The following is a 27,529-nucleotide window of genomic DNA, read 5'->3' as shown; positions in this document are numbered from 1 at the left end:
CTGGACTTCTCCAATGTGTCATCTTGTGCATCCCTAAATGTCACAGTTCTACCATTGCTAGCTGTGCCTTCTACTGCACTGGTTCTAAGCTCTGGAACTCACTCCTAAAGCTTCATGTCACCTAATTCTCTTTTTTTTAAAGATATACTTTAGAAAAAGTTTATATCTTCATATATGCCTAAATGTCAAATATTTTTTGATAATGTTGCTGTAAAGCAGCTTGGGATGTTTTACTATGTTAAGCTAAAGTTGTTCTTGTTTTAAAAGTTTCAAAATAATGGATAAAGTTCACACCTTTCATCTATCCGGACTTTCTCCCAACACTCTGTTGGCCATTCACTTACTACCTTTCCCATTCCCAGTTAGTCTCTTATTAAGCTATTAGGTTTGAGAATTGCACAACAATTTTTCTGACTCTTCCAAATGCTGCTAATCCCTTGTCCATCTATCTAAATCAGATAGTCCCAAACTTTATAGGTCCAGCCCACTTCAGAGATTGTTTCTCTGTTCCCACCCTGCCCTTTTCTCCACTTTAATTACAAATGTTGCTTATAAAACTATTTAGCTTTATAATTTACATTCTAACTTTACTACACCCTATATTCACTCCCTTACAGTACATTTCTTCAGGAGCCTAACCCCAATTTGAAAAGCTATGATCAAAACGGTAAATTTCTATCTCAGTTGTGCCTGGTGCAGTTTGATGTAGAAACAAGGAACTGCAGATGCTGGTTCACAAAATAGGAGACCAAGTACTGGAATAACTCAAAGGTCAGGCAGCATATCTGGACAACATGGATTGGTGTTGTTTTGGAGTCAGGACCCTTCTTCAGACTAATCATCTATGAAGAATAGTTCTGACCTAAAACATAACCTGTCCACATTCTCCAGATATGCTGCCTGACCTGCTGAGTTACTCCAGCACTTTGTTTCATTTTCTGGTACAATTGGAGTCTGGTATAAATGTAATAGCTTCTGGTCAGGAACTCCATAGTTGAATGGAGTTGGGTGATTCCATATCCAGCAAGTGTGCTCCGTCCAGTTCTTCACAAAAATCTTTACGACTTCCCTTCTGCTGGTCTCAGCCTCCCCTTAATGCTGAGACTGATCTAGCCCTCCCCTCCAAACATCAGACAGCACCTTGCCCCACCGCACCCCCTCCATCAAACCATGATCTTCACCAAATGCAAAATGGCCTTTCTGCCCAAACCTTGGCCCGACCTGCAGTCTGCAACACCCAAAACAGGAAATGAAAATGAGAATGTGCCGCATGTTTTGCTGAGAATTCCTCATCCCCCTCGTGTTTAGGTTGTTGCTCCTCTACCCCACCTCCCTGGACTCCCGTTTGTGTGAACATCGCAGGCCTTGTGTGGATGCAGATTATTTAGATTTAAGTTTATTATCATCACGTGTACCGAGATACAGTGAAAATCTTTTGTTTGCATGCTATCCAATCAAATCAGATCATACCATACCTGAATACAATCAAGACAAAACAAAGTTTAAGTAGAGCGAAAAGAAAAATACCAGGATTTACTTTTCTTTACCAAAATACTTTACTAACCTTTGAATTTCCTTTATCTTGTCTTCATGACTGCTCCTTTCCATTGCTGCCATCCAATCGTCATACAGGTCTGAAGAAAAGATGCTGCCGGGAATACTCCGAAGAAAATCCTTAATTTGCAATGGAAAAAAGCATATTCAAGAAACAAAGTACTTAAAGGTTGGCAACTGAAATGCTTGATTTTTAAACATTATTTTGGAACTTTCCAATGTACCAAACAATCATTGAAGTAAATAATGGTTTCAGTGGGCAGCCCTGTGCTCCTCACTGCCTAGCCAGAGGGTTACATACTCCGCTACCCTCACTTGCCCTTGTATGTGAGAACGCTGCCCTTGACACTTAGAATTGTCCACATTCACAATTGTTGTCTGACGCATCCTGGAGGATTGGCAAAGCCATTCACTGATTCTCCTCATCACACACACATGCTGTATTTCCAGATCAGTCAGGAAGTATTTTCACATTTATCACAGACGTGGTCATGGAGCCTAGAGCTCTCTCAGGTGGCGAGAGTGGCACAGTGGCGCAGTGGTAGAGTTGCTGTATTACAGCACCATAGACACAGGTTCGATCCTGACTACGGGTGCTGTCTGTACGAAATTTGTATATTCTTCCTGTGATCGTGTGGGTTTCCTCCGGATGCTCCAGTTTCCTCCCACACTCCAAAGAAGTACAAGTTTGTAGAATAACTGACTGGTAAAATTGTAAATTGTCCCTAGTGTATAGGATTGTGTTGGTGTATGGGGTGATGGATCATCCGCGTGGACTCGGTGGGCCAAAGGACCTGTTTCCGTGCTGTATTTCTAAAGTCACAAGATATTTTGCTAAGGTCTATACAGGTGTAGTACCTGGCCCACATACTCCCAGGTTAGGGACGGGTAAAATAAAATAAATCAGGCTTGATGTCTGGTTTTCAATAGTATTTGGAGAGTGTGAATCTGTGAATTAAAAGTGGATGCCGAACAACATCAGGTGCTATGCTGCCACTACTAACAACAAGACTTGTCCTGTGTGGGTTCACCTGTGATGGTCAGTCATGCAGGTGAGGCAGCAGAGGATAACTACCTGATGATTAATTTACCAGGGAGATTGTTTAAGAGAGGAGGGCAGAAATTGAAAACCCAGACAATATTAGTAGTGGTTATCATTTTAAGAAAAAGTGTTGCTTTTTCCAGGCGTTTATATAAGCAGCTTTGTTTATGCACAAAGTATACCATAAATAAAATGGGCAAAACTGCTTGTTCCCATTAAATTAGATGATACGCAAGAGGAAAGAGGTGTGCCTTGAAAGATGGAGAGAGTACACTTCGGTAAATGGTGAGGTTGTTAGCTGTGTCATATTTAACTCAAATCTGTATCTACTGATAACGGTATTCCCAGCGACCGTGGAGATGAAACACTGATTCCTCCGTCAATCAGGCCAGTGACCACACTCCTATAAACCAAGATTAAGTTTGTCATCAGCACTCTTGCCTCTGAGTTCGAAGATAACAAATTCAAGAGCCAAGAAATTGAGTGTGCAATTTAGCCTTGTACTTCATTGAGGGAATATTATATTATTGAGAGCGCTGTCTTTGGGATGTGTGTTCTGATAGATATAAAAGTCTTTTTGCATCATTCAACTAAGGGCAAAGATTCAACCAAACCAACATTTAAAACCAACAAAACAGACTAACTAAAAGGCACTTGTCCCATTTTTGCTGATAAGAGCCAGGTGTGCATTAGTAGTCCACCATATTTTCCTTGTGGATATTGGTAAGCCCCATTAAAAATGTTATTACTTCACTAAGTCATCATCACAAAGTTACACAGCACTAAAACACACCCTTCAGGCCACTGGGGCAATGACAACCATCAAACACCCAAATTGAAACACCTCACAAGGAATGGTGGAGCATCCTGAAGACATGAAGTTGTCGTTTCATAATGTAGTGGCAACTGCTCTTGATAACACATATTTTTTGAAGCTTTTGCTGTGCTAAGTTTGAGTTAGAGCTGGTAGTTGTACATGTTGCAGACTTTAAAAACATGCCTAAAAGCCATACATAGTCCATGCTGTATGACTCTATAACTCTAAAGAAAAAGGACAGTTATATTCTGTATCACCTTGATCAACCCAAATTTACGCCAATATTTTTAATGTCAATTGAAATTTTCCACAAATATTGAATTATTATAACTTTTATGAAATTCAGTAATCAGGAAATGCTAGCAATGGTATTTAGTTGATTCTTCTTGTTGATTTATTTAAAATAATGTTGTCTCCATGTAATGAATCATGTTGGTATTATTAATTTTCTAACAGGCATATCTTTACCAGTAGTTGGGAGGTGTTTATAATGGACGTGCCAAGAAGTATGAACGAATTACAAAGAATAGTCCTCCCTTTCTCAAATGGAATTATCTTTCTTAATATTGATTCTACTTAATTGCTTAAAATCATTTTAATATGTGTTTTGAGTTTTATCCTTCTTTGTCTGGATTATTCAAACAGATTGATAAATATTCTTTATATAGTTGATAAAATGGAAAATCTAAGATTTGTCCTGATAATATTTTATTAATTTCCAGTTCTCCTCTCCCTATGTGACCTGGTCACCTTTCTACACTCAGCTTTAACGTAATGGAGGAATCCTAATGAGGTTGATTAATTGGTGTTTTTCAGACAAGATGAGTTAGTAAGTAAATATCTATATAGCAATGCTGAGATAAGCAATGGGAGTCACCCCGCACTCACCAACAGAGTATCACACTATCATTGCAGATCATTCAACCCAGACATACATTCACCAAGTGGCACAATGCAGGTTTTTGAAGCATTGCAACCTGGTTTTTCTGGGGTTAGGATGAGTTAACATTGAACCCAAACAAAAGTATTTCCAATCGGTGTAACTGCCAGTTTGGCCACAACCTGCCTGTCCACTACCAAAGGGGATGCCCAAACGACACTGTGAAGACAGGAATCCATGCCAAAGAGAGAGAGAAAGGGAGAAGGATACCACACGGAAACAGGCTCTCTGGCCCACCGTCTACACTGACCATCCACCTCCTATTTACACTAATCCTACATTAATCTAATCCAACTCTCCATATTGTCATCAATTTCCCCCAGCTTCTAACACTCACCCATACACTCGGGGCAATTGACAGCAGCTAACCATCCTACCAACCTGCTTGCCTTTGGGATGTGAGGGAAACCAGAGCACCCGGAGGAACCCACGTGGTTGTAGGGGGAATAGGCCAACTCCATAGAGATGGTGCCCAAGGTTAGTATTGAACCTGGGTCTCAGCGGTTCTACCAGCTGCATCACTATTTGAACTTTAGAATCTGTTATTAGAAACATAGTAAAAGTGACCTGATGCTGTTGACAGTCCACAGACCAAGATATGTCTCAACCATTTAAAACAAATTCTGATTGCAATGTGGAGGGAATTATGGGCTAATATCTGGAGTGCTCACTTGCCCAGGTTTACGTCAGTGGATCAAGAAAGGATGGGAATCTGCTCAATGCACATGTTACTGATTTGTCTGCACAGTGAATGTGAAAGCTGCTTGCTTGTAGCAAGATATGCTCACTGCACCTCGTCAATCCGGCATCTCCAAAGGGCACAAATAATCCAAATGCATCAACTACATCAGCACTGCAGGCCTCTTTTGGATAGTCGTGGACATATTTAAATAGTGGGTTCTCATAAGTTGCTTTGTTTAGGGTTTATTTGCATGAGTGATTAAATCAAAGTGTTTTTAATCTTCACTTTGCTCCCGCGTGCTTTTGTTGTGAAATACAGCATCGGAAAAACAGACCCATGAAAGGGTCCATTTAAGACTGAAATGTGGAGACATTTCGTGACTGACAGTTGTGATCTGTAAAAATTCTCTAATCCAATGGGCTACAGATGTTAAATTCCCAGTAGAATCAAGGCTAAAATTATAACTTTTTGGATGCGAAAGACAGACGAAATGAACAAGAGTGGGCTACTTAGTCCCTTAATTTTGCTCTGGCATTCCACACGGTCATGGCTGATCTTCTAGTTCAAACACTACCTCTCCCATCTCTGAGAGAATCAGCAAATATGGGAAGCAGGCAAGATGGTGATGACACCATAAGACAATAAAATGTAGGACAGAATTAGAACAATCGACCCATCGAATGTATTCCGCCATTCGATCATACCTGATCTATTTTCCCTCTCAACCCAATTCTCCTGTCTTCTCCCTGCAATTAATGACTCTCATACTAATCAAGAACCTATCAATCTCTGCTTTAAAAATACCCCAATTACTTGGCCTCCACCGCTGTCTGTGGCAATGAATACCACAGATTCACCACCCTCTGGCGAAATAAATTCCTCCTCATCTCCATTTTAAAAGGTACTTCCTTTTCTTCTGAGGCTGTGGCCTCTGGTCCTAGACTCTCCCACTACTGGAAACATCCTTTCCACATCCACCCTATCATGGCTTTACATGATTCGAAGTTGAGAATCAACCATAATCTCACAGAAAGACAGGTAGGTACAGCTCAAAGAGCCATGGGATGGGGCCTGCTTCTGCATTTCATTTGTTCCTAACTGCCCTCAAATATTTGCTCTCAGGTGAGAAATCTTCCTCCCATTGGGGAATTTACTAACTTTATCTTGCCTGTTTCCACTCATCTCAAATTGGAAGCTTAGTATTCAAAATGTCCAGTGCAAAGTCCATGCTTTTTCAGATCTCTGGTATCCCAACCCAGAGCACCTCAAGCTGCCCAATTTCGATGCATGATTAAAATTCATCTTCAGTCTGGAAACTGAAATAAAAGGTAATGTGGTTTCAGAGAGCACCCGTACTTTGAACACAGCAGCAGTCACAAACACAGATTCGCTGGCTAAGTGTACTTCAGCTCCAGAATTCAGCTTCTCCTTCAACTCCTTGCAGGACTTGGCATTTGCTGAACGTCTGAAAATACCGCTGGTGAATGGTCCTTCATTAAACAGAAAGGAGAACATGTCCTAAAATGTAAAGCAAAAGGTAAAAGGATCAGGAGTGGGGAATCAAACTCACTTATCCGCAGCTCTTAAATTTGTCTTATGGTTTGACCATCTAATTCAATGCAATTATGCTTAGAAACAAGGAACTGAAGATGCAGGTTTACACTTGGACATCAAGTGCTGGAGTAACTTAGTGGGTCAAGCAGCATCTCTAGAGAACATGGATAGGTGACATTTCGGGTTGGGACCCTTCTTTGGACTCTAGGCTGGTCTGAAGAAGGATCCCAACCCGAGATGTCACCTATCCATGTTCTCCAGAGATGCTGCCTGACCCACTGAGTTGCTCCAGTACTTTGTCTCCTTTCAATAATTATACCTGCCCATTATAATACATAAACCATTTGATTTTACACAGGAAAGACAACTGATGGCTGATCTTTGGATTTTCTGATGACAACCAAGCCTCTCTCTCTCTTACATCTCAGTATGTTGGCTGACAAGTATAGTCCAATATCTAGGTTTGACAACAATAATTTATTGTAACTAAACGCTGGGGCACCCTGCTGCCTGGCCCTAAGTTCGTCCAGCGCTTTATTTTTTTGTTCTAGATTCCAGCATCTGTAGTTTCTTGTGTCTCTAAACTTATTGATTTCATCCCCACTGAGTTATCGCAATCCTGAAAGTTTTTCTCAGCATGAATCAAAGTGTTTAAGTATCTTGTTTAACGTGGAGCTGAACTTATAAATACATCTCTTATTCATTACAAAGATAATTTCCATCTCTGCAATGATGAGGAGGATGATGGCAAAGCTAACATTGCTGCTGGACAACGACTCCCACCCCATATATATATATAGGTATATATATATTCCTTTATTCGTCCCACACCAGGGAAATTTACAGTGTTACAGCAGCAAAGTGGATAGCAAGAGAGCAAGAGATCATTCATATAAATAAAAGATACATATATTGTCATCAGTTTTCTGTATGTTCTTCGCTGTTATTGTTGACTCGGCTGCTGGGAGCAGTGCTGGTTGTGCAGTCTCACAGCAGCGGGAAGGAAGGACCTCCTATATCTCTCTTTCACGCACTTGGGGTGAAGGAGTCTGTCACTGAAGGAGCTACTCAGTGCAGTGACAGTGTCCTGCATGGGGTGGGAGTCGTTGTCCAGCAGTGATGTTAGCTTTGCCATCATCCTCCTCTCTCCCACCACCCGCACTGAGTCGAGGGGGCAATCCAGGACAGAGCTGGCCTTCCTGACCAGCTTGTCGAGTCTCTTCCCTTCCGCCGCTGAGATGCTGCTGCTCCAGCAGACCACTCCATAGAAAAAGGCCGATGCAACCACCGTGTTGTAGAAGGTCCTTAGGAGTGCCCCCTGCATTCCAAAGGACCTGAGTCTCCTTAGCAGATAAAGTCTGCTCTGGCCCTTTCTGTATAGCGCATCGGTGTTTTCAGTCCAGTCCAGTTTATTGTTGAGGTAGACACCCAGGTATATAAGAATCCACCCTCTCGATGTCCATTCCCCGGATGTTCACCGGTGTCGTGGGGACCTGGCTGCGCCTGCGGAAATCTACCACCATCTTCCTGGTTTTCCCCGCGTTGATCCGGAGGCAGTTCCGCTGGCACCAGTCCACAAACTACTTGATCAGTTCTCTGTACACCCTGTCCTCGTCGCCCGTGATGAGGCCAACAATGGCAGAGTCGTCACAGAACTTCTGTAGATAGGAGTCTGCGGAGCTGTGCCTGAAGTCCGCAGTGTACAGGGTGAACAGGAATGGAGCTAGCACTGTTCCCTGCGGAACCCCAGTGCTGCAGACCACCCTGTCCGACCAGGTCCTTTGTCCTCACATACTGTGGTCGGTTGGTGAGGTAGTCCAGAATCCAGGATGTGAGGTGGTGATCCACTCCTGTGCGCTCCAGCTTGCCCCCCAGACGCCCCAGCTGGATGGTGTTGAATGCACTGGAGAAGTCAAAGAACGTGATTATCACAGTGCTATCCGGCTTCTCCAAGTGTAAAAGAGCTCTGTTCCGTAGGTAGATGATGGCATCCTCCACCCCGATGCGAGTCTGGTAGGCGAACTGCAGCGAATCCATTGATGGTCTCACCAGGGGGCGGAGATGGGCGAGGACCAGACGCTCCAGTGTATTCATCAGGTGTGATGTCAGTGCCACCGGCCTGTAGCTGTTGAGTTCCTTTGGGTGCTGCATCTTTGGTACTGGTACCACGCAGGATGTTTTCCACAGTTGTGGAACTCTCCCGAGTTTCAGGCTCAGATTGAAGACATGCTCCACTATTCTGCACAGCTGGTCTGCACAGGGCTTGAGGAGCCTCGAGCTGATGCCATCCGGACCAGCCGCCTTTCTCGCATTGATCTTCCTGAGCTCATTTCTCACCTGGTCTGTGGAGAAAGACAGATTGGAGCACAGAGGCTGGGTGCTCAAGGGTGTGAGAGGAGGAGGGGGTGTGGGGGGGGGGGGGGGGGGGGAGGTGGGGGTGATGGGGTTGGGGCAGGAGAAGCAGAAGCAGTGGGTGGATTTCAATGAAATAATTGCACACAAGATGTTGCAATCACATCCACGGAAACAGGGAAATTAAAATCCCATTTCCATCACTTTGTCTCGTTCTTTATGACAAAACTTATCTAGCCAATTAGAATGCAGAACATACTGTAGAACAGTACAGAACAGGAACAGACCCTTTGGCCCACATTGTCCAGGCCAAACATGATGGCAAGACAAAATAACCTCATCTGTCGGCACATGATCCATATCCCTCCATTCCCAGCATATGCTTATCTAAAAGCCTCTTGCGTGCCACTATTATATCTGCCTCCACCACCACCCCTGGCAGTGTATTCCAACACCCTTCACCATCTGTGTAGAAAACTTGTCCTGCCCATCTCCTTTAAACTTTAACCCTCTTACCACAAAGCATTGTCCTCTCGTGTTTGACATTTCCACCTTGGGGAAAAGGTTCTGTCTACCTAATCATAATAATAAAGAATGCATACTATCAATAAAACCCAGCAGGGAATTTCTTTTCATTGACTAAAAACAAAGCAAAAACACCCAACATTGTTCAAATTTAATTGAGATTTTATTTAATCAATCTTTCACGAGTTCATCTCATTAATGATCAAAACAAAACTCTTAAAAACTACTTTCTTCCTAACATGTAACACAATACAGTTACAAATGTCAATAGTCAATGGTTATAAATTATCCTCTCTGCTCCTTATATAACCAGTTGTCACTTACCATGATAGGCTTTGGGAAATTGTCATTCTCACAGATGGTTGACAGTGGAAGGCCAAAGAGTCTTCCTGGTGTTATGGAAGTAGGGGATAGGGGCAAGCTGTCTAAATGAGTTGCAGGACCACGCCAGAAAGCCCAGTTCATTATTGATCTTTTCCTTTTGCATTGCTTTTGACTTGGATCTATGGAAAAAATAAAGGAGGTAAAAGAGGCCCCTTGAAACGATCATCTGCAAATCATATTCTCACATTTGCTTGTAAAAGTTGCTATGGTTACTTAAAAATTGCATAATTATTAACATCGTCATGGCTAGGTGCTATCATTGGCAGATTTGCAAAGAAATGTTTTATTTTCAACTATGATTTCAATAATAAAGTGACAAATTCCACAAAGAACAAACACCGTTATTAAGCAATACAGCTGCCTTGGTGCCAAAGATTTCTATTTCTGAAAGTACTTTTAGTTGATATCTATTGAAGCAGTGCAGAAAACATTATGAATGCAAAGCAATTAAACATTTTTTATCCAGAATTATGATCTTCAAAGGGTAATTCATGTATATTTTACGGACCTGATATAAGTAAGTTTCTATTTGGTGAATGCAAATCAGACATTAAAACAAACTGCATTTAATCCCTTCATCTGAGCACCTCTTTGAAACGTTGAATCAGATGAGTTACTCTTATGCATATTACATATCATGCATCAATTGCTGCCATGAAAATTATATGGTAGAATAAAGTATCTTCCGAAATAGCGATAGGATTGCCCCAAGGAAATGATTTCCCGCTGCTTCATCTTCACACTATCTGGAGAGCAGTAGCAATGGAAAAAAATATTTTAACTCCCCTTCCCATTCCCATTCTGTCCTGGGCCTCCTCCACTGTCAGAGTGAGGCCACATGCAAACTGGAAGAACAGGGCCTCATATTCCCCATTGGGTGGCTTGCAACCCAACAGTATGAACATTGAATTCTATAATTTTAGGTAACTAACCAACAAACACCCCCCCCCCCCCACCTTTATTAACCCTGTGTTCCTGTGGCCCACCTGGTTGTGCACCATTTCTCCCACAATCCAGCCCCATATCTCCCCCTTTCCCCTTCCCCACCAGCCCTTCTTCCTATATCCTTTTGCCTGGCTTCACATTTCACTCCTCTTCTCTCCTTATATCAGCCTTTGCCTTTTCATCTCTAGCCTTTGTCCAACCATCTGCTAATCAGAAACCCCTCTCATCTGTATCCATCTATCACTTGCCAGACTTTTTCCCATCCCCATCTCTTTTCCAGCTTTCTCCCCCCAACTGCAATCAGCCTGAAGAAGGGTCCCGTCCTGAAACATCGCCCGTCCATGTCCTCCATAGATGCCACCTTTGAGCAGTACAGTGGCACAGTTGGTAGAGCTGCTGCCTCGCAGTGCCAGAGACTCGGGTTCAATCCTGACCTGAGAAACACAGAGCTAGTGTGAACGGGTGATAGATGGTCGACGTGGATTTGGTGGGCCGAAGGGCCTGTTTCCATGCTGTATCTCTAAACTGAGCTGATCAACTGAGTTACTCCAGCATTTTGTCAACCAGCACCTGCAGCACCTTGCTTCTACATTTTCCAGAAAGTTGTTGAGCTGCCTGATGACGTGGGTAAGCTTTTCTATCTGCTAGAAGTATTAAATCAATACTTAGATTAAGCTGACCAAGCAGGCAATGAAATGATACCTCGACTACCTGTGTGGAGTTTGTACATTCTCCTTATGACCACGTGAGTTTTCACCGGGTGTCCTGGTTTCCTCCCACGTTCCTAAGACATGCAGATTTGTAGGTTAATAGCCCCTTGTGTGTAGGTTGCGAAAGTGGGTTAACATGGAACTAGTGAGCGGATGATCAATGGTCGGCGTGGAACTAGTGTGCGGATGATCAATGGTTGGCATGGACCTGGTGGGCCGAAGGGCCTATTTTCACGCTGTATCTCTCACCTAAGCTGCACATTTTGACTGCAGTGTCAGTATCAGAGGAGTTCCATTCACACAGAATGGTTGACGTTCATCTTTAAGATCAAATTACAAACCATGTGATCTATTTTATTGAAGGATCAACAAAATTATTCATCTATGTGGGAAAAAAAATCAAGAGCTAAATTTAAACAAATCCAAATTTTAGCCTTCCAACTTGATGCTGGTAGTAAAAGGATGACCTCATCAAACAAGGCAGATCCATAGCACAAGATGAACTTTAACAGATTTGCCAAAGGTTGAATTTGGGACCCTTTTTTCTTTGAATCTTTAAACATTTACTTTCAAAACACTTCTGTGCATTCTCCAAAGCTCAGAAGAGAATCTGGAAACTGGTAATCCCATTAATTTTTCATTTCATATTTCCGCACTTTAAAAGCATACTTAGCTGTGTGACTCTGGGAAATATCCAACAGCCGACAGGCTTTTAAAGGACAATTACACTGCAACCATCAATACAGCTGCACCCAATGGGGCAGCACAATGGCGCAGCTGGTATTGCTGCTGATTCACATTGCGAAGTTTGCAGGTTCTCCCTGTGACTGCATGGGCTTCCTCCAGGTGTTCTGGTTTCCTCCCACAACCTAAAGACGTATGGGTTTGTAGATTAGTAGGCCTCTGCAAATTGCCCCTCATGTGTAGAGTAGATGCGAAAGTGGGATAACAAACAACTAATAGCTCAGTTGGCAAAGCGTTAGACTGATGATCCAAGGATCCCTGGCGCAATCCTGGGTTTCGTCAGTTTATTTAAAAGACATTTGGCCAGACATTTAAGAGACATTTGGCCAGGTAAATGGTTAGGAAAGGTTTAGAGGAATAAAGTGACTTTATCGGAAGAAAGTATTCCATGCCACTGACTATAATAATAATAATAATAATACATTTTATTTGTCTTATGTAGGTTGGCACAAGGTCAACGGTACAATGAAATGTATTTGACAAGACAACGGGTCACCTCAGCAGTAATATTCCAAGGATAAATAAGATTTTTAAAATTACATTAGTAAGGTAAAAAGACAATATTAAAAATAGGTAAAAAGACAATATTAAAAATAATCAACATATATGATTTGAAATGTGTTTATGAGTTCAGAAGCCTGATGGTAGGGAAATGGAGGACCAGAGTACATAGGTTTAAGGTGAAGATAGACACAAAAAGCTAGAGTAACACAGCGGGACAGGCAGCATCTCTGGAGAGAAGGAATGGGTGAATTTTCAGGTCGAGACCCTTCTTCAGACTGATTTAAGATGAAAGGGAAAAGATTTAAAAGGAATCTGAGGGGTAACTTTTTCACACAAAGGGTGGTGGGTGTATGGAACGAGCTGCCAGAGAATGTAGTTGATGCAGGGACTATCGCAATGTTTAAGAAACAATTAGACAGGCACATGGATAGGACAGGTTAAAAGAGGTATGGGACCAACACAGGCAGGTGAGGCTGGGACATTGGCCAGTGTGGGCAGGTTGGGCTGAAGGGCCTGTTCCATGCTGTATGACTCTATGATCTATATAAGTATGTCAGTGCATGTCGTGAGTGAGCTCACTGAACTTCACCTGGGACCGAGTTCTGGAATGGTTCCAGGACCCTCGAGTTCTTCACACCAGCCGTGGCAAGCAGAAGTTCCCTGATGGACAGAGGCCTGTGAGACTCGTTGCTACCAGCCACCATAAATAAAGAGCCAACGAGAATGGGGTGTTAGACTTGTAACTTAATTAATCCTTTTACTGTATTTGATTATACTTTAATAAACTTAGTTTGTAACCTAGAAGTATTCTTTCTCCATCAATGATTGAATCCTCAAAAGGATACAAATTGCTGGAGTAACTCAGCAGGTCAGGCAGAATCTCTGGAGAACATGGATAGGCGAGGACCCTTCTTCAGATCTTTTGTGTAAACGAGCATCTGCAGTTCCTTGTTTCTACATTTTGACTGCTCCAATGCCAAATCTCCTCAAGGTATGCCTACTTTGAAGAAGTTCTCCTCCTTTCAGTCTGAAGAAGGGTCATGACAAAACGTCACCTGTCCACCTTCTCCAGAGATGCTGCCTGACCCGCTGAGTTACTCCAGCACTTTGTGTATTATTGAATCCTCAAATCCTGCTTGTACCGTTACAGTTCTATAAACTAAGTAAATAATAAACAAGTAACCACATGTTGAGTTGATTAACCACCAAGTATGAGGAGTACTAACCAGCCATCTGCTGAAACGATGCCAGGTGACTTGGCTTCAAGATGAATTGGCACTGCATCTCAACTGGTAGCTGCTCCACAACGAACGGCGCCTGGAAATCTGGAGGATAGATTGAGTCCTTGATCCCTTGTGTCCGTCCACTTGCACCTTGAATGTAACTCATTTTAATGCTGAAAGGATATTCATGACCTGTGAGAAATCAAGGACAAGTGATCTTAAATTCCATTCCTTATCCACTTTCATATTTTAGATTTCAATTATGTTTTGATTATTATGACAACCTGTGAAATTGTTTCAAGTGCCTGTGTCACATCCCATGTCATTTTAAAAACTGCAATACTTTTGTGCTTTGCCTTTCATTTTTGATATAATTAAGATAGAATTAGGAAATGGAGTCCTTGAGGAAAACAATCTTAAATAGAAGGTAAAAAAAATAATTTAACTTATAAGGACAGTAAAAGCTTCTTTAGGTATGTTAAGAGAAAAAGATTAATAAAGACAAATGTGGGTCCCTTGAAGGCAGAAATGGGTGAAATTATAATGGGTAACAAGGAAATGGCAGAAGAGTTGAACAGGTACTTCGGATCTGTCTTCACTAAGGAAGACACAAACAATCTGCCAGATGTTCTAGAGAGGACAGAGGAACTGAAAGAAAATTGCATGAGGCGAGAAATAGTATTGGGTGGACTGATGGGACTGAAGGCTGATAAATCCCCAGGGCCTGATGGTCTGCATCCACGGTACTCAAGGAGGTGGCTCTAGAAATCATGGACGCATTGGTGATCATTTTCCAATGTTCAATAGATTCAGGATTAGTTCCTGTGGATTGGAGGGTAGCTAATGTTATCCCACTTTTTAAGCAAGGGGTGAGAGAGAAAACGGGGAATTATAGACCAGTTAGCCTGACATCGGTGGTGAGGAAGATGCTGGAGTCAATTATTTAAGAGGTAATAACGGCGCATTTGGATAGCAGTAAAAGGATTGCTCCAAGTCAGCATGGATTTATGAAAGGGAAATCCTGCTCGACTAATCTTCTGGAATCTTTTGAGGATGTGGCAAGTAAAATGGATGAAGGAGAGCCAGTGGATGTAGTGTATCTAGACTTTCAGAAAGCCTTTGATAAGGTCCCACATGGGAGATTGGTGAGCAAAATTAGAGCACATGGTATTGGGGGTAGGGTATTGACATGGATAGAGAATTGGTTGACAGACAGGAAGCAAAGAGTAGGAATAAATGGATCCTTTTCAGAATGGCAGGCAGTGGCGAGTGGAGTGCGGCAAGGCTCGGTGCTGGGGCCGCAACTATTTACAATATACATTAATGATTTGGATGATGGAATTAGAAGTAACACAAGCAAGTTTGCAGATGACACAAAGCTAGGTGGCAGTGTGAACTGCAAAGAGGATGTTAGGAGGTTGCAGGGTGACTTGGACAGGTTGAGTGAGTGGGCAGATGTATGGCAGATGCAGTATAATGTAGATAAATGTGAGGTTATCCACTTTGGCGGCAAAAACAAGGAGGCAGATTATTATCTCAATGGTGTCAGATTCGGTAAAGGGGAAGTGCAACAAGACCTGGGTGTCCTTGCACACCAGTCACTGAAAGTAAGCCTGCAGATACAGCAGGCAGTGAAGAAAGCTAATGGCACATTGGCCTTCATAACGAGAAGATTTGAGTATAGGAGCAAAGAGGTCCTTCTGCAGTTGTATAGGGCCCTGGTGAGACCACATCTGGAGTATTGTGTGCAGTTTTGGTCTAATTTGAGGAAGGACATCCTTGCTATTGAGGCAGTGCAGTGTAGGTTCATAAGGTTAATCCTTGGGATGGCGGGACTGTCATATGAGGAAAGATTGGAAAGACTGGGCTTGTATTCACTGGAATTTAGAAGGATGAAAGGGGATCTTATAGAGATGTATAAAATTATAAAAGGACTGGACAAGCTAGATGCAGGAAAAATTTCCCAATGTTGGGGGAGTCCAGAACCAGGGGCCATAGTCTAAGAATAAAGGGGAGGCCATTTAAAACTGAGGTGAGAATTTTTTTCACCCAGAGAGTTGTGAATTTGTGGAATTCTCTGCCACAGAAAGCAGTGGAGGCCAATTCACTGGATGAATTTAATAGATAGAGCTCTTGGGGGCTAGTGGAATCAAGGGATATGGGGAGAAGGCAGGCACAGGTTACTGATTGTGGATGATCAGCCATGATCACAATGAATGGCCGTGCTGGCTCAAAGGGCCAAATGGCCTCCTCCTGCACCTATTTTCTATGTTTCTACGTTTCTATGTCCAGAGGTTGATATCATCTCTGGTTATTCTGATTCTTCTATAAAGTAAATCCATCAGTGAGTTCTGAGTTTGTTTCTTGATTGCTTTCTCTGCAATGTTAATATTGAGATCTGCCCATTCTATTAATTTAACTGCTATAGATTTCTTAACCCCGTACAGCATTACACTGACCAGCTGCATACCATCAGCACCAGGTGTGAATATAGAAGACTTTGTCTCCTGGAACAAAGTCTGTTGAGAGCTTTACTGAGAATTCACTGGAATTTAGAAGGATGAGAGGGGATCTTATAGAAACATATAAGATTCTTAAGGGATTGTACAGGCTAGATGCAGGAAAAATGTTCCCCATGTTGGGGGAATCTAGAATCAGAGATCACAATTTAAGAATAAGGGGTAGGCCATTTAGGACTGAGATGAGGAAAACCTTTTTCACCCAGAGAGTTGTGAATCTGTGGAATTCTCTGCCACAGAGGGCAGTGGAGGCCGATTGGATTTCAAGAGAGGGTTAGATTTAGCTCTTAGAGCTAGCAGAATCAAGGGATATGGGGAAAAGCAGGAACGGGGTACTGATTTTGGATGATCAGCCATGATAATATTGAATGGTGGTGCTGGCTTGAAGGGCCGAATGGCCTACTCCTGCACCTATTTTCTATGTTTCTATGTTTCTAATCATCCAGAGACCATTTAGTATCTGGGATCAAGTGAGAGCTACAATAGAAACTTTGAATGCCTTCCAGTTTTTATATTTATATTTATTTATTCCGAGGATTTTTACTCTTTGGAATTCTCTAACCAAACACAATCTCCAAAAATGGTTTTAATACTTTCCATGCCCAAACAACATGTAGTTGCATGCCTATTCAAAATCCAATGTTTTAAATTTATGGTATACAATAATCAAAATAACCATGTTCACATGCAATAACTGTAAGAGTCTTATTGGTTGATTGAATTGATTGATTGATTGATTGATTGATTGATTGATTGATTGATTGATTGATTGAAAGATACTGCATGGAAACAGGATCTTCGACCCACCGAGTCCATGCCGACCATTGATCAGCCATTCATACTAGTTCAGTTATTCTGCTTTCACATCCTCTCCCTGCATACCTGGGGGAAATTTACAATTAACCTACAGACCAGCATGTGGGAGGAAACCGGAACACTTGGAGGAATTCCATGCGGTCACAGGAAAAAACGTACAAACTCCACACAACCTGTTGGTTTGCTTCACAGCTCAGTTTGGGAACAGCTCTGTCCAAGACTGCAAGAAATTGCAGAGTTGTAAATTTAACCCAATCCATCTCACAGACCAGACTTCACCATTCACTCCATTTACAAAGCAGCCAACATAATCAAAGACTTGTCCCACCCCAGTCATTCGTTCTTCTCCCTACCCCCATCCGTTAGGAGGTACAGAAGCCTGAAAGCTCGCTCCACCAGATATCGGAACAGCTTCTTCCCCTCTGTTATCATGCTTCTGATGGTCCTTTCAGAAGCTAGGGTACTGCCCTATTAACCTACAAACCAGCATGTCTTTGGGATGTGGAAGGAAACCGGAACACTTAAGAGGAATTCCACGCGGTCACAGGAAAAACATACAAACTCCACACAGCAAACTCCACACAACTTGTCAGGTTGCATCACAACTTAGTTAGGGAACCACTCTGTCTGGATGTTGATTCACCTCTGCCCTTTGAGGACATTGGACTTTGTCTATGGAATGGATGCGTTCCAATGCTGGCTACAATTCTGAGAACTATACTCTGTACTCTGTATCTTCCCCTTTGCTCTATCTATTGCCCTTTCTCCTTCCCCATTGCTCTATCTATAGCACTGGAATTTGACTCAATTGTATCTATGATATAATTTATTGCCTCTATGATTGTGTCTATGGTATATGTGATTTGATTGGATAGCATGCAAGACAAAGCTTTTCACTGTACCTTGGCACATGTGACAATAATAAACCTAACCAGACAACACCCGAGGTCAGGATAGAACCTGGGTTTCTATGAGGCAAGTTGCTTTTAAAAACTTGTTTTGTTCCTGGTGTATTTCGTTAATACACTGCAATAATGGATTCTGATTTTTAGATGGGAAAACATGCTCCATTCATTGCTCCATAACCTTTTGCCAAAAATAATTGCTGATGAGATACGGAATTGCCTCATCTTCACATCAATGCTCACTCTTTGCTTTTAGTTCAATCAGGGCAAAATCTTGTTGATTATCTGTGCTCCTTATATGTTGGACCTATAGACAATAGGTGTAGGAGTAGGCCATTCGGCCCTTCACGCCAGCACCGCCATTCAATGTGATCATGGCTGATCATTCACAATCAGTACCCCGTTCCTGCCTTCTCCCCATACCCCCTGACTCTGCTATCATTAAGAGCTCTATCTAGCTCTCTTGAAAACATCCAGAGAATTGGCCTCCACTGCCTTCTGAGGCAGAGAATTCCACAGATTTACAACTCTCTGAGTGAAAAGGGTTTTCCTCATCTCCGTTCTAAATGGCCTACCCCTTATTCTTAAACTGTGGCTCCTGGTTCTGGACTCCCCCAACATTGGGAACATGTTTCCTGCCTCTAGCGTGTCCAATCCCTTAATAATCTTATATGTTTCTATAAGATCCCCTCTCATTCTTCTAAATTCCAGTGTATGCAAGCCTAGTCGCTCCAGTCTATACTAAGTATTACTTCAGCAGAAGGACCCTTACTGTTTGTCATTTATATCAATGATTTGGGTGAGCATGTGCATGGCAAGGCTAGCAAGTTTGCAGATGATACTAAAGTGGGTGGTATTGCAGATAGTGAAGATGGCTATCAAATATCGCAGCAGGGTCTTGATTAGTTGGCCAGGTGGGCTGAGGAATGGTTGATGGAATTTAAAACAGAGAAATGTGTTTGCATGCTATCCAACAGATCTCGACCAAGAGGTTGAGAACTAGAGGATGTAGGTTTAAGGTGAGGGGCGAAAGATTTTTTAGGAACCTGAGGGGTAACCTTTTTACACAAAGAATGGTGGGCGTATGGAACGAGCTGCCGGGGGAGGCAGTTGAGACAGATACAATCGCAACATTTAAGAGACATTCAGACAGGTACATAGATAGGATAGATTCAGAGGGATATGGGCCAAATGCAGGCAGGTGAGACTAGTGAGATAGGGCATGGTGGTCAGCGTGGGCAAGTTGGGCCGAAGGGCCTGTTTCCATGCTGTCTCATGATCCATCTATGAGATCAGATATATCATACATCAAGTCAAACTCAATAACAATAGATAGAACAAAGGGGAAGTTACAGAATGCAGAATGTAGTACTTAATATTGTAGTACACCCATTCCATAAACAAAGTCCAATGTCCTTAATGGAGTAGAGGTGAATTGAACCGTTCCCTCACCTGATTTAAAGCATTAGATTTTCTAATGAATGATTTGCGGTGATCTATAATTCCTGTAAGTAACATTATTTTTTTTCCTCAACTATGGTCCATAACTTAGTACAATTATCTTTCTATCGTTCAAAGATATCAGACTTAACTGTGTGGAGCTTTTGTTGAACACAAAGTGCTGCAGTAACACAATAGGCCAGCAACATCTATGCAGCACATGGATATTTTGACATTTTGACTTGGAACCCTTCTTCAATCTGACGTAAAGGGGGGGGGGGGGGAGAGAGAAAGCTGGAAACCAGGGACAAAGCCTGGCAAGTGATAGGTGGAGGGAGTGGGTACAGGCAGATGGGTGGACAAAGGCTAGAGATGAAAGGGGACTAAAGGGCACAGACAAGGAGAGAAAAGCAGTGAAATGGAAAGCCAGATTGAGGGACATGGGTGGAAGGGGACGGGGAAAGTGAAGAGCTTTCCTTTTTTGTGTTCTATTCTGACAAAATCCTTTTCTTGTATCTGTTTCATCTTCTGGAATATGAAGTTTCTCTTATTACTTTGGCACTGTTTATTAAGTTTACATTTCCAACATTCAATTATTTTCTGATATATCTGACATAACATCTGGATGTGATTTGGACATTTTACGATTTTTTTTATGAGATGTGATTTTTCATCAACATCCAAACCCTCCTCTAAAGATCATGGGTCACTTTAATTCTCTTGCTTGCTGCCAAAATATTGTGTATACTCGGCTTTCTTGATCTTGCCACCAATTTGATGCCATCCAAGATTCTGCTGCCCTAACATACACCGACCCGAAACGTCACCCATTCCTTCTCTCCAGAGATGCTGCCTGACCTGCTGAGTTACTCTAGCATTTTGTGAATAAATACCTTCGATTTGTACCAGCATCTGCAGTTATTTTCTTAGGCTTCGTTCAGCCATCACCCATGTACAAACTGATCTACTTTGACTCCCAGGTAGGATGTTGATCAATTTTAAGATTCTCATCAATACTTTCTAAGCCTTCCACCTTCCCTTCCTGTGGACTCACATTTCTTGCCTTTTCTCCCCTTATCTCACACCCTTTTGTCTCCTTTTCATTTCTGACCTTTGTCCACCCACCTGTCAATAAACCCCCTCACTATATCCAGCTATCATTTGCCGTGCTTTATCCCACCCCTACCTCTCTTCCAGCTTTCTCTCCCCATGACAATCAGTCTGAAGAAGGGTCCTGAATCCATGTTCTCCAGAGATGCTGACAGATCAGCTGAGTTACTCCAGCACTTTGTGTCCTTTTGGGAGAATGGTTTAGTTTATTTTAGTTTGAGATACCACATGGAATAAGCCAATATGCCCACCAAGTCCACGCCAACCATCACCCGTTCACACTAATTTTATGTTGTCCTCTTCCTTTAAACTGGTTTGGATCTTCAGTCTATGTTTAGTCTTCCATAATATGCTGGATTTGATCTTAATGAGCCTACGAGTGCTTTGTTCGTTGCCAGATGGACCCCCATATCAAAGTACAATCTTAAGAAGGAATTTGGTATGGGCAGACCATTAAATAAGTAGCATAGATCAGTTGAAAGATAACTGGCTATGTTTGTAACAAGATTTTATGTTCAGAAAGTGAAATAAGTAGCATAAATGGTTTGAAAGGTAACTGGCTAGGTTTGTAATAAGATTATATGTTGGGAAAGTGAATTAGGAGCTGAAAGCTAGTTGGAACAAATTGCCTGTTTATAACATCTTCTGCCCTCTCACAATCATGGTTAAACAGCATAGAAATAGGCCCTTCGGCCCAATTCGTACATGTTGACCATGATGCTCCATCTAAGTTTGTCCCATTTGCCAGCATTTGGCTCATATCCCTCTAAACCTTTCCTATCTATGTATCTGTCCAAATGTCTTTTAAATGTTGTTGTTATACCTGACTCATTTACTTTCTCTGGCAGTTCACCTGTCCATGATATCTCCTGCTTCATGTTGTTATGCTGTGCATGTTTAAACACCCAGAACTGTTCGTACAAAATCCCCAAAAATTCAAAATGAGAGTAATGGGACTTTGGGAACATTCAAAGTCCTAATACTTGGGGAATTAAAAATCTCACTTAATTGTTATATTATTCTGATGCCTCTTTCAACTGTTTATGCCAGTCTTACAATCCACAACAGCCGATTGATGAGTAATTCTGTTTTTTTTGTCATGAAAAGGATATATTCAAGTTACAGCTCAAATGTCATTTTCTGGAGTTTTTAAAACAAAGTCAAGCTGTGGTCTTTTGAGTACTATACAAACACATCCATTTAAGATCTGCCTAAAGTTTTCACAGTTTAAATCGTTCCATGTATAATTACAATAGGGCGCCACACGATGGCTGCCTCGCCAACGGTCTGTCTTCTTCTTTTCCTTCTTTGTGTTTTTAGTTTGTTGTAAAATGTATGTTTTAGCTTATCTTTAGTTTTTGTATTTGTGGGGGGTGGTGGGGGGAATTTTTGTTATCTCTTACCTCAACGGAGATGCGACTTTTTCCGTATCGTATCTCCGCCTGCACTGCGGCCTAACACTGCGGAGTTGGCAGCCTCTTGTTTGGGACTTCTAGAGCTCCAAAACTGCGGAGCCTGCAGACTTTAACATCTTGAAGCGGGCAATCCCTTTGCCAGGGGTCAGCCTTTGGTGATCCAACCTGCGGGAGCTGCGCACTTTAACACCGTGGAGCTCGCGGTCCCTGATTAGGGACCGATTTCGGGTACTCCAAGCCACAGGAGATTCAACCGTCCCGATGCGGGAGTTTCGACCGCCCCGATGTGGGAGCTCGATCTCGGCTGCGGATGGTTCGACTCCCCCAACCACGGGAGGAAAGGAGGAAAGAAGATAAGACTTTATTGCCTTCCATCCCAGTGGGGAATGTGGAGGAGCCACTGTGGTGGATGGTTATGTCAATTTTTATGTAGTGTCTTGTGGCTTTTTTGTTATGACTGCTTGGCAAACCAAATTCCTTGTATGTTGCAAAACATACTTGGCTAATAACTTACGATTATGATATGATGATTTATTCACAAAATGCTGGAGTAACTCAGCAGGTCAGGCAGCATCTCTGGAGAAAAAGAATGGGTGACTTTCAGGTCGGGTGACGTTTCGGGTCGGGACCCTTCTTCAGAGTGGTTCCAACCCGAAATGTCACCCATCCTTTTTCTCCAGAGGTTGTAAAATCTGTTTGTTTCATTTCTCATTCAACAGACATTCTACAAGTTTAAGGCCTGCAATAAACATTTTGTGGGTTCTGTGGAATAATTTTCTTCTATACATAGATCCCATGGTTTACACTGCACAATCAGCTTATTCTATATTGAGACTTTGGGGATATCATATCATATATCTACAGCCGGAAACATGCCTTTTCGGCCCTCCAAGTCCGTGCCGCCCAGTGATCCCCGTACATTAACACTATCCTACACCCCACTAGGGACAATTTTTACATTTACCCAGCCAATTATCCTACATACCTGTACGTCTTTGGAGTGTGGGAGGAAACCGAAGATCTCGGAGAAAACCCACGCAGGTCACGGGGAGAACGTACAAACTCCTTACAGTGCAGCACCCGTAGTCAGGATCGAACCTGTGTCTCGGCGCTGCATTCGCTGTAAAGCAGCAACTCTACCGCTGCGCTACCGTGCCGCCCTATATAACAATATTTCTCACTTCTTATACAGACTAGATACCAATCTTTTCTTCCATGTTCTTAGTTTAGTTTAGAAATACATCGTGGAAATATTCCCTTCGGCCCACCAAGTCTGCACCGACCACGATCACCTGTACACTAGTTCTTTCTTGCACGCTAGGGACAATTTAGAGCCAACTAACCTACAAATCTGCACATCTTTGGAATGTGGGAGCACCCGGAGAAAACCCGCACGGTCACAGGGAGAACGCACAAACTCCGTACAGACAACACCCGTAGTCAGGATCGAACCTGGGTCTCTGGCTCTGTAAAGCAGCAACTCTACTGCTGTGCCACCCTACAGTTCTACAGTTATTTCTGTAACTACTACAAAACATCAAAAATGCACTTTTATATCTTGAATATTCATATTTTGTTTTATTTTCATACAATTTGGCTGGGATAACTAAACAAACAGATTTAAAATTCCAGTTTAGGCCAAATCCTTCCCTTATCTTTATTAGGTTTGACTGACCTCGAATGTGAGCTTTGCTTTCATATTAAATCTGACTTCAAGCAGATTGATGCTCATCAGATGTTCCAGGCAATTATTGCTGTCAAACTAAACTGAATGGGATATCTCTAAAGGTCAAATGTGCAAACAGGCTAAAATAATTTTCTCTACCTGAAGCATAATGCTGAGATTTCTTCCTTTTGAATCTTACTCTACTTCTTACTATATGCACGGTGGTGCAGCGGTTGAGTTGCTGCCTTATAGCACCGGAGAACGGGTTTGATCCTGACAACGGGTTCTGACTCTACAAAGTTTGTACGTTCTACCTGTGATCTGCATGGATTTTCTCTGGGAGCTCCAGTTTCCTCCCACACTCCAAAGACATCCAGGTTTGTAAGTTAATTGGCTTGGTAGAACTGTAAATTATCCCTAGTGTGTGTAAGATAGTTAGTGTGCGGGGATTGCTGGTCGAAGCAGACTCGGTGGGCTGAAGGGCCTGTATCTGCGCTGTATATCTAAACTAACTAAAACTAAACTACAAGTCCACTTTCCTATGAATTTAACAGGTTGGGTACAGCAACATATTACACTAAAGTCCCATCTCCTTACCACACACATATCCATACTCCATGTCTACCTTCCCCACATTCCCAGCCCCGTTACCATTTCCATATAAGTTGAAACATTGTCAAATGTCCTGCAACATAACAAAGGGACAACAATGCAGAAATTTCAATTGACAAAAGCCAAGCTTATTTGTAGAACTTGACCTATTGTTATTAGTTTACTGGTGTTGTGGTTATGGAATGAAAATTAAAAACCCACGCGGTCACAGGGAAAATGTACAAACTCCGTACAGACAGCACCTGTAGTCAGGCTCGAACCTGGGTCTCTGGCAATGTAAGGCAGCAACTCTACCGCTACGCCACTTTGCCCGTTTCACGGAAAGCTATGCCCTTTAGCAGGATATAGGTTCACTCAGAATTTCATTATATGTTACTTAATTGTTAACTACTTGATAATAGAATACTTCCCTAGAAACATACATCCTCAGTGGAAATTATCCCATTTTCCAGGCTAAGTTTTCAAAACATCTTGAGTTATAACACTTCAGAATTTGAATTCTGGGTTAATTACGTAACATGAATTTGGATTGTTTCAATCTTATCGTGTATATTACATGCCTAAAATGCATAAATAAATGTATAGAAAATAGCAATAAGATACAATGGTAATATTAAGTGAATATTATTGGCCTTTAGAAATACGCAAAATGTCACTGAGGCCCACAGAATTAGATATATTTATTATCTAATGTCCACTTTTCTAAGTTGTCGCAGCATGATATTTACGACATATAAATTACTAAAGCACTAAAGGGTTATATTCTGAAACTTACCAATAAGAGGATAGGGAGTATCTTCTTTGCCAGAGATGACCCAAAGTTGATAATCTTCAGGATTGCCCTATAAAGCAAAAAGAGAAAGTTCTCATGTCTAATTCTGAAAAGGACATTTGGGATGAAGATAGTTTGCAGATGGAGTAAATAGAGCAATATTTCCATACAGCAACAAATGACACAATGCAATGAAACACAATAAAAACTGAAACTACTGGAAAAGATATACTACAAACACAGTGGGGATAATAGGTTTAAGTTGATTATCGTCACATGAACTGAGGTACAGTGAAAAGCAATGTTTTGCATGCTATGCAAACAGATCTGGGCGGCACGGTAGCGCAGCGGTAGAGTGGCTGCTTTACAGCGAATGCAGCGCCGGAGACTCAGGTTCGATCCTGACTACGGGTGCTGCACTGTAAGGAGTTTGTACGTTCTCCCCGTGACCTGCGTGGGTTTTCTCCGAGATCTTCGGTTTCCTCCCACACTCCAAAGACGTACAGGTATGTAGGTTAATTGGCTGGGTAAATGTAAAAATTGTCCCTAGTGGGTGTAGGATAATGTTAATGTACTGGGATCACTGGGGGGCACGGACTTGGAGGGCCAAAAAGGCCTGTTTCCGGCTGTATATATATATATGATATGATATGATATGATATGATATGAGATCAGATACACCATACATAAATATAATTGAACCAAGTACAATTGGTAGAGCAAAGGGGAGATTACAGAGTGCAGAATATAGATCTCAGCATTGTAACGCATTGAGGTTCATCATAGTACAGCAGTTCCATAATTTTCACTTTGAAAGACAAGCTAAAATGAAGATGCTAGGCTATCTACCCATTATACATCCCTCCTGATTCCCATTTCAATTGAAGTCGACAAGAACAAAAGTTGAGTAAGATTAAAGAGGAGGTCTGAGTCACACTACAATTCAAGGTCACGATTGTGCTGATGCCTTACTTCTTGACTTAACAGACCATCTTTCCTTAGAAAACCTCAGGAACCCTGTGAAAATAGTGATATATATTGTTTTTGATACATGCACAATGAATTTAATAAATTAGGTATATTTCACTTTGGGCCATTGGCCTTTTACTGCAAAAGTGAATAACAGCCCAAGGTCTTCATTGTAGTTTTATCAAGTTAAAATTAACTGTCAATTTAATATACTACTCAGAAATTTAATGGCTTTAATAAATGAATCTTGTACACCATTTCTGGATAAATTTATAACATGAGAGGTCTTACATTATGTAAAACTATTTGACATCCAAAATTTCCTAAAATAAAATTAGAATATATTTTGATTTATTATTCATGGTTAATGAAGGTTTTAGAATTTAGAAGCATAAGTTATACAATTGTCAAATGGAGCCATTTGATTGATTTAAAATAATGGAACCCTTATGTTATTTTAGAAAACCTCTTATAGATTTGGAAGGCTCCAAAGAGCAAAGTAACTATAAGTAGGCTGAAGAATTCATTAGGCTATAAAGTTAAAAAAATATATATATTTCAGGAATCTGAACTAAGACTAGATGCAATTGGTCATGGACTTACTGTGATGCCAAATTGTTGAAGTGTCATGGCAACGACATCATTTGCTGTGTCTGTGTTCTTCACTGTTAAGACCTTTGACTGAAAAGAAATAGGCAAAAATAATTCATTAAAAATGTAATTTAAATCGACATTCATGTTTCCATAAAAGGGCTGTGAACTCTTTACTCGCAGTTATTTTTATGCGCAGCTCAGATTGTCTTTTATGTCCCCAGTCAGACTTCTGTGGGAATTTGACAAAGCAGTTTCAGAATGGTGCCTGTGACCTTGCTTTTATAGTGAGTGTCTCACATCAAGGGTATCTCCCCACCAAACCCTTCAGCTGGAACAAAGCACATCTTTTGTTATGCAAAAAAACCCACAAAGTGCCCAATGGGCCAGGCAGCTTATGTCGAGGGAAATGAATTTGAATTTGAATTTCTTTATTGTCATTGTAGTGTGTGCATACAACGCAATTCAGGCGCACTGCCTGAGCAGAGCTCAAATGTACAAGATAAAAAATAACAATAAAATGACAGTAAGAGAGTGAGAAAAATAAAAACTATTCATACACTCACGTGCACACACTGTGACACATACACACAGATTCACACACGCATACACATTATGCCTATGTATGCACCCTTATCAGAATATAAGATATTGCACCTGTCAGAGATTAAGATATTGCACAGAATAGTATTATAAAAATATATATTATAAATGAATATATCAGTATTGCACAGAGGT

The 27,529-nt window shown here is 41.7% G+C and overlaps 1 protein-coding gene across 1 annotated transcript in view; it reads right to left on the bottom strand.

Annotated features, from left to right (window-relative positions):
• arhgap20 (Rho GTPase activating protein 20) overlaps positions 1-27,529 on the bottom strand; it is an 87,107-nt gene that overhangs the window by 13,740 nt on the left and 45,838 nt on the right. Inside the window, exons 7-12 of the mRNA XM_078403209.1 lie at positions 26,804-26,881; positions 25,235-25,301; positions 13,980-14,168; positions 9,791-9,969; positions 6,392-6,553; positions 1,565-1,674 (exon numbers count right to left, since the gene is read on the bottom strand). Coding sequence (XP_078259335.1) covers positions 1,565-1,674; positions 6,392-6,553; positions 9,791-9,969; positions 13,980-14,168; positions 25,235-25,301; positions 26,804-26,881 — 785 coding nt within the window. The remainder of the gene's footprint in view (positions 1-1,564; positions 1,675-6,391; positions 6,554-9,790; positions 9,970-13,979; positions 14,169-25,234; positions 25,302-26,803; positions 26,882-27,529) is intronic.

Source organism: Rhinoraja longicauda, chromosome 7 (genome assembly GCF_053455715.1).
Source record: "Rhinoraja longicauda isolate Sanriku21f chromosome 7, sRhiLon1.1, whole genome shotgun sequence".
NCBI lineage: Eukaryota > Metazoa > Chordata > Chondrichthyes > Rajiformes > Arhynchobatidae > Rhinoraja > Rhinoraja longicauda.
This window is presented reverse-complemented; position numbering and strand designations above follow the sequence as displayed.